Source organism: Grus americana, chromosome 7 (assembly GCF_028858705.1).
Source record: "Grus americana isolate bGruAme1 chromosome 7, bGruAme1.mat, whole genome shotgun sequence".
NCBI lineage: Eukaryota > Metazoa > Chordata > Aves > Gruiformes > Gruidae > Grus > Grus americana.
In genome coordinates, this window is record NC_072858.1 from 1,892,501 (window position 1) to 1,900,000 (window position 7,500).

Here is a 7,500-nt window from a genome sequence, read left to right on the forward strand (position 1 = left end):
CAAAATTCAGTGCATCCATGCCCCCAGGCACAAGTACTCAACACTCTCTGAATGTGAAGTCATTTATGAAGTCCTTTACAACATGCAGTCAAAGAGGTTAATTGAAAAATTTCTTAATGTCATTATGAAAGAACTAGATTAACCCAAGTTAATTCACTTTATTGTTCAAAATAAAGAGGAATAAGCATTGAACTCACTTGCAAATTTGGGGCATGAATTAGGGGTGAGATGTTGTCTTTAAGGACTCTGCCAGTTTAATTAAGATATGGAAAATTACTTATTGTTCTTCACCACTAAAGTGCTAGGAATTAACAGCCAAATGTGATGCCTGTGCCTTTCATATCTCTACCATGTGTTTGTTTGTTTAATACCCATAAGACTACATCATTAAACCTCAAGCACTGATTTCACTAATTCAGCACTAGAGCTACATGCTACAGCAGCAAACACCTTTTCTAGTCAATCAGAATTGAACAGCTGGATGTAAAATGCAATATTATTTTTAGGCTCGTATCTAACTTTGACTTCAAACCGCAAACAGTATTTTCCTCCAAAACAAAATACCTTCCTATCTTTGTAATACATCCCCTAAATATAGCAGGAGCAGCAGGACAGCGGGTGATGTATTTTACCCGCTTTATCGGTTCCTCGCAATTACAGATGCCACCGCGAACCGCCAGCGTTATTGCGCTTCTCTTTTCTGCTCAGAACGACGGCTGCATTTAGTGAAACATAACGCAGGTTGTTTGTTTCTCTTTAGGAAGTATTACTTAAGAGAGCAGCAGACCTTGTCGAAGCCCTATATGGGATGCCCCACAACAACCAGGTAGGTCGCCGGCGCAGTCTCCGTCTACGCGCCTACGTATGTAAATCAATACCTGCGACTTGCAGAGCTGGCAGAGCATCAGCCCGTTCCCTTTGTACACAGCCTGGCTTTGCCAGCCACCTTGAGGGCAGTCTGATGCGATGCAATGCTCTAAGGGAAATGCTTCATCTTCCCATTCTCTTCTCACGGCTAGTTTGCCTATCAGAAATGACAATTAAGTGTAAGGTGCCAAAAGCATAAGCAATCATTAAGGCAAGAGAATAACCTTGAACTCGGGCCAAAATATACGGTGACTAATGGGAAGTCCTAAAGAAATCTGCTAAACAGAGCGGATAAAACATACCGTATTTTGCAAACTGCTGAAAATACGGCTACTGCCCTGGACGAACGAAGTGGATGTTACAATTTGCGCATGACTTACAGCGCTAAACTGTAATTTTATGTTCATTTCCTTGTACTTACTGAGTTGACGTGAAATTGCACAGTGCTCCGGTACGCGGGAAGGAAAACAGAAGGGGCAGTTGAAACGAGCAGCAAAATCCCCACCCTTACTGTAATTTCACATGAATCCCTTCTGCAAATTTTAACGTTATTGCAACTTGGAATATTTCTTAGCTGTCAGTGCTTATTTTATGTCTTTATAGGAAATAATCCTGAAACGAGCAGCTGACATTGCTGAAGCGTTATACAGCGTGCCACGCAATCACAACCAGATCCCCACTCTAGCCAACACTCCGGCTCACACTGGCATGATGGGGGTGAACTCCTTCAGCAGCCAGCTCGCCGTCAATGTTTCCGAAACATCACAAGCGAACGACCAAGGTATGTGGGATTTCAAGAGTTAATCCTTCACGTCGTTGACTGCTTTTGGCCGGTGCCTATTAATACGAGCTGATGTCACCGCTGTGTTCTACTTCTTTTTCTCCCCGTAGTCATGTGTCTGATCGTGTAATGAAATGCCGTCTTTAACTTTCTCGTGATATTTAATTCTTCCTGTTCTTTCGTTCACTGTTATCATAAAGCATCTCCAGTGGGGGGAAAAAAAAAAAATTGGCAAAGTGTAGAAGGCTCTTTATTATTTGCAGTAAATATACAGCGTGTATGTTTTTTATAAAATAATTATGTCTAGGTGTCTCCACCTGGTTTTGGAATAGTTACACAGATAAATCTAATTTGATGTCTGTGATTTTAAAATACTTTGTTTATAGGCATGTGTGACATATATGTTACTAATAAAAGTAATAGTTGATTTAATTTACCTGTTGTAATTGAAAATGCACGTAGCATATTGCATTTAAAATTAATTTTGATACTAATGAAAGGAGGGAAACAGGATTATTAGATATGTTCAAACCCATATTTTTTGCTTGCAACGTAATTATTAAATTGATTGCTCAGATAGGAACAAACTGTTGTTTAAAATCCTGATTCTGCTATGTTTCCTCTTCTAAAAAGATTGTCTTGTAATGCATTTCCAAGCTAATAAGCCTTATAAAATTCTGTACTTGATCTTGAATTAGTTTTCACCGGTGGCTCCACCTTACGAAAATACGAGCTTGTTGTTAGCATAAAAATATCAATCATAAAACGAAGACCCCAGAGCAGCCTTTTAAAGTAAATCACTGCGACAAAAAAGTTTTTCTTGTCAGCTATGGCATTTGAAGGTCTGGAGAGGCTGAAAGTTCATTCAGTGCGTTGGTACAAAGCGGGACTCGAGCCTGTTGATAATTGCTCCTAAAGACAAACGTGAAGGCACCTGACACAGCTGGATCGAAGAGAGCTTTTGTTGGCTGTCTGTGCTAAGAGGAGAGACAACATAGAGTGCTCGCGGATGATTTAAGTAGGGTTGGCGTGATAAGGTTATCTCAAACTGCAAGAGTTGATAGGGCAGTAAGAGACAACTTAGAGCAAAGCTGTGCAATCAATTAAAACTGTGTAATATATGCTGCATGAGGAAACCCCCCAGCCCTAAGTCTATATTATAAAATAACATTATTTTTTTGGGGTGGGGGGGTTTCTAACACAGTAGGTTACAGTCGCAACACAAGCAGTGTTTCCCCGCGAGGATATGTTCCCAGCAGTACTCCTCAGCAGTCCAATTACAACACAGTCAGCAATAGCATGAATGGATATGGCAATGCCGGCATGCCCAATCTAGGTGTACCAGGTTCCCCTGGATTTCTTAATGGCTCCTCAGCTAACTCTCCTTATGGCAGTAAGTGTCTATTTTTGGTAACACATCATCATATAGATTCATATTTACTACAAAATCAAATACTTGCATTGTTTTGATTTCCTATATTGTGAGCTACTGGATAAAAGGAGGGGTGACTCTGGAGGCTGGACGTAAAAATGAATATAATAAATTGATCTGTTTGTGCCATAATACAATCTCAGATAGAGAAAAAAAAAAAATTGGACTGCGCAATTTGTAACAAAAGTCCAACACAAAAGAGTTTGCCTGTTATCCAGAGAGTGGCCAAGCCAAGGCATTTCATTTTTTTTTTTATATATATTTTTTTATATATATATATATATATTTTAAGAGGCAAGGCCCTATCACTCTCTTTTTCCATGTTTGCCGTGAAAACCTCAATCTGAGTCCTGATTATTTTTGCTTTATTGCAGTAGTGCCGTCAAGCCCTACCATGGCAGCCTCTTCGGTCACCCTCCCTTCAAACTGTAGCAGTACACACGGCATTTTCTCATTCTCACCTGCCAATGTCATCTCTGCAGTGAAACAAAAGAGCGCCTTTGCTCCTGTTGTCAGGCCCCAAGCCTCTCCTCCACCATCTTGCACCAGTGCAAATGGAAATGGACTTCAAGGTGAGCTGGATCTCTCTCAATTTTCTGTGTATTTTTTTTGTTTTGGTTTTTTTTTTTTTGGTTTTTTTTGGTGCATACATTCAAGCCCTGGTCGTTTATTTTGGAGAAAGGTACCTTGCTGTATTTTTAGGTTTCTGGTGCTCTCATAGTGATGCAAAACCAGGAGAAGAAATAGGGTAGCACGAATGGTACGCTAAGATTCTAAGCAAATCTTAGTTTGTTTTTCATACTTGCATTAGAGAAAACACTAGTTGTTTCTCTGGCATTTTCCCTAAGGAGTTCGTGTTTTAAATTTTAAAGTAAGACTGTATCCCTGAATGCTTCCCGGAAGTTTCATGTGCTCCTTGCGTTATACATTTTCTGAACACGTTTCCATGGACGTTTATTTAAAACCAGCAGCATTCCAGCATAACGTGGTGCGATTTCCTCATTTTACATAGGATGCAACAGTTATTTTAGAGCACGTCCAATAATTAGTGTAAATCAGGGTAAGCTCTTACTCGGTGAGCTAACCTTCCCTTGGACTAGCTAGCCACTCGTGCAGTGAGTTTGCATGGCCCCAACTCACTCTCTTACCGTGGTGTTAGAGTCGTTACTTCCCTGAATGAACAACTAAATGTTTTAATTAATGCAGGCAATTTTAAGCTTCTGCATTTTTTTAATCTGCGTGACTTCGTGTGGGTAGCATAATGAACGATTTATAAATCAGTTGCAGAATTCCCGTGGTCACCTGCTGGGAGCGGGGCAGGAGGAATTATGATACAGTGTGCGTTTGGTGGAAGAATAAAAATATGAAGACAGAAGTCTTCCTTTCTATGCCATATTTTAACATTTAGAAGATAATATTGTCAGATGCCAATTGGCGAAAAGGTTTTTTTGCCTCGGTTTTACAAATCACGAGCCGCGCTGCACAGTGCAGTACGTTGAAGCACTTCAGACCCCAGGGAAGTCAGAAAGGGTTGCGGATGCTCTTACCCCGGAGGTCGTCGCTCCTCTTGACTTCCTTAGCTAAGACGTAGGTAGCGCAGTATTATTTGTTCTCTGTGTTACCACGACATCCGTAGCGCGATGAGCACTCGCAGGCAGACACGTGAAGACAGATGTTTTGATTTGCCAGACTAGTTCTGGACACCCGCACTCTGTGGTGTCTGGCTTAAGGCACTTTGGAGAGACCGAATCCCACAGAACTGCCCGTCCACCAAAAAGCCAGGCCAGTCGGGACCAGGATCTCAAAACTGATGTCCCTCTAGCTTGTCGTTAACTTCTTGGCCCAAAGAATCATCTGAGAGCTTACTCAGGTCAATGAAGGGCTGAGGAGCCAGCTGCATAAATCTTATTGTAGGTGGATGTTAAAGAAAAGGATAATTGGATTAACAATTTCTGTCATTGCATAGGTCTTGAGTGGAAGCTTTACTATGTTACTGTAAGTAGAAAACTATACCAGGTATAAGCAATATTCTTAGAAAAGATTATCCATTCATAAAATAATCCAGTGTCCTCCTTTCCTCTTTTTATAAAAAGACACTAGTATAAAATAAAAAGTAAATACTGAAATAAAATAAAATAAAATAATTAAAAAAATAATAAAAATTAAAAATAATGTGGTAAGATATGGCTTGGATCTGAGACAGCTGTTCTGTAGCTATTCTGTAGCAGATATTTTTATATATATATATTCTCATTGATTTGTTGATATTGATTTACTCTGAAAAATTGAATTATTTAAAGATCTAAATTAAAATGATCTAAATTTCTGTAATTTCAGTATGTAAATAAAGGGCTTCCCATCAGATATTCAAGGTTTCAAGTGCTTACAAGGTCTAGATCACTGCAGAGTGGGGTTTTCAGGAGAACTGGGCAGGCTGAACGCCCAGTTCCCAGCAGACACTGGGCACCCAGTCTCCCTCGGTGCCTCCCCAAGTAACCGCACGCCTTCACCCTCGGGTACAAAACGCTTTTTGAATAAATGCCCGGTAGACAGCTTCGAGTCAACCAATACTGATTTTATTGAATAGGTCATGAAGTTAGCTCTTGGGCGGAGGCCCAGCCCTGCTCTGGACTAAGCTTTCTCCATGCCCAGGCAGCCCAGTGAAGGCCTACTGATCCCTTCAACCCCTGATTTTAGGGTGCTGCGATCCAAGCAGCAGACCCGGGGTCATCCCTAACGAAGTCCAGCATCCCACGGATGCTGCTAAAGTTCTAGGTTAGGTGCCCCCGAGACCTGCACCAGGCTGTCCCTGCCCCACCGGGCGCTCAGAACTTCTGAAACACAAAGGTGTCCACATGTAGGGAGGTGCAGAAACTCCGGGTTTTGGTTCAGCAACCAAACTGAAAATGAATAGAAGTGTTGGGGAAAAAAAAAATAAAATAAAAATTGTCATGTTTTCCTCACCCGGCTGAAGCAGCTAAACTGAATTGTTTTGTGTTGAGCAAAGTGACCCAGAGAAATAGCGAGAACGTCTCTCCGGTCTGGTAATTAGAGCACTGAGTGCCAGGGTTGTGGCAAAAAGTTGAATTATTTATGCAAAGTAGCACAGCACCACAAGGTGATGGTCCGTATCGTGAGAGTTAGGGTACTCCAGCAAAAGGTAAAATATGTGGGTTCAAGTCCCCTTGGGCCGAGGAGAAAACCAAATTGCATCTGACGTATCCTTGGTGAGTCCCTTTATCACCACAGCAGAGAGGCACCATCATTTTTTCCACCCAAAGCTGTTGAGTTAATTCAGACTGAACTCACGGAAGGCTTCGGGTTGACAACACTTCACCCAGCTGTCCTCACAGATCTCAGCCAGCGCCTTGAATTGAATTGCAGCCAGAATTGAGTGGCAAGGCAGGGATGAATTTGTCATATGCGCCCTTCGTGAGACATCATAAAGAAAAGCCAGCAATGCAGGAGATACTTATTTACACTGCATTTTGCCTGCACAGTTATTTAGGGGGTGCTGCTTCCGTCTTCCTATTTTCTTAGTCGTGTGTGGACATGGAACCCTTTTTAGAGTTTAATTAGTTGCTTTCTGAACACTGTACAAGCAGCTGGGGAGTTTTCTGATCAGCACATTTTCTACATTAAATTAGAATATGGAATTGAAGAGCTGCAGTCCAACGCAACTAGAGTTTTTTTGGTGGTTTTCAAGTACAGAGCCTCATTACAGAGCAGGAGGTGAAGGAGCTGCGTGGCAGCTGAGGACTCTGCCCCGTTAGGAACGGCCCCATGCGTTCAGTCAAGCCAAGACAGAAGTAAGAGCTCGTGGTCACTGTTGTTGTACCTGAGGCAAATCCTGCAGTTTATGGCTCTGGATAAGAAGGGATGACCTGCTCTTTTAACCACGGGGCAGGATATCCTCTCCCTCGTCGCTTGTTACCTTACCTTCGCCCACGTAAGCTTTGTTCTGAAGTAAAAGCCGGTTGGGTGGCTTTCAGGGGAGCTGGTTGACCCCGCTGTGGCAAGGCATCGCACACCAACACGATGGGGCCAGGCAGCCCGGTTTTTCCTCTGAAGGTTTCTTAGCACTGTGCAGAGGCAGACGAAAGCATGGCAAAACCCGAGGCGTAACAGCCCCGCAGACACGGGTCATCCTTTTACAGGGATTTGGGGGTTACTTGCACGGATCCTCACTGGGTAAACCACTGCAGGATTTGTCCGCGTGCTGAAAAAATTCTGTTCTTGGGATGTCTAAGATGATGAGGAAGCAGGAGCAGAACTATGAAGCTCCATCGGGACCTCAGATGGACGGCTTTGTCTCCTAACGTAGTATAAAGCAGAGGTAGAGCTGCTCTAACTCCTGGCTTGTGGTAACATCACCCTAAACATCAGGACTGCCTGAGAAGCAAGATTTTGCTGCTAGTAA

The 7,500-nt window shown here is 42.4% G+C and overlaps 1 protein-coding gene across 25 annotated transcripts in view; it reads left to right on the plus strand.

The window, feature by feature from the left end:
- EBF3 (EBF transcription factor 3) overlaps positions 1–7,500 on the plus strand; it is a 123,742-nt gene that overhangs the window by 110,585 nt on the left and 5,657 nt on the right. For 4 of the 25 annotated variants that reach the window (XM_054831652.1, XM_054831653.1, XM_054831655.1 and 1 more), the window contains exons 12-15: positions 761–826; positions 1,471–1,648; positions 2,853–3,041; positions 3,563–3,652. In XM_054831652.1, coding sequence (XP_054687627.1) covers positions 761–826; positions 1,471–1,648; positions 2,853–3,041; positions 3,563–3,652 — 523 coding nt within the window. Of the gene's footprint in view, positions 1–760; positions 827–1,470; positions 1,649–2,852; positions 3,042–3,454; positions 3,653–4,361; positions 5,279–7,500 lie in introns of those variants that run through there. The other 21 variants (XM_054831643.1, XM_054831644.1, XM_054831647.1 and 18 more) reach the window with 10 other exon arrangements.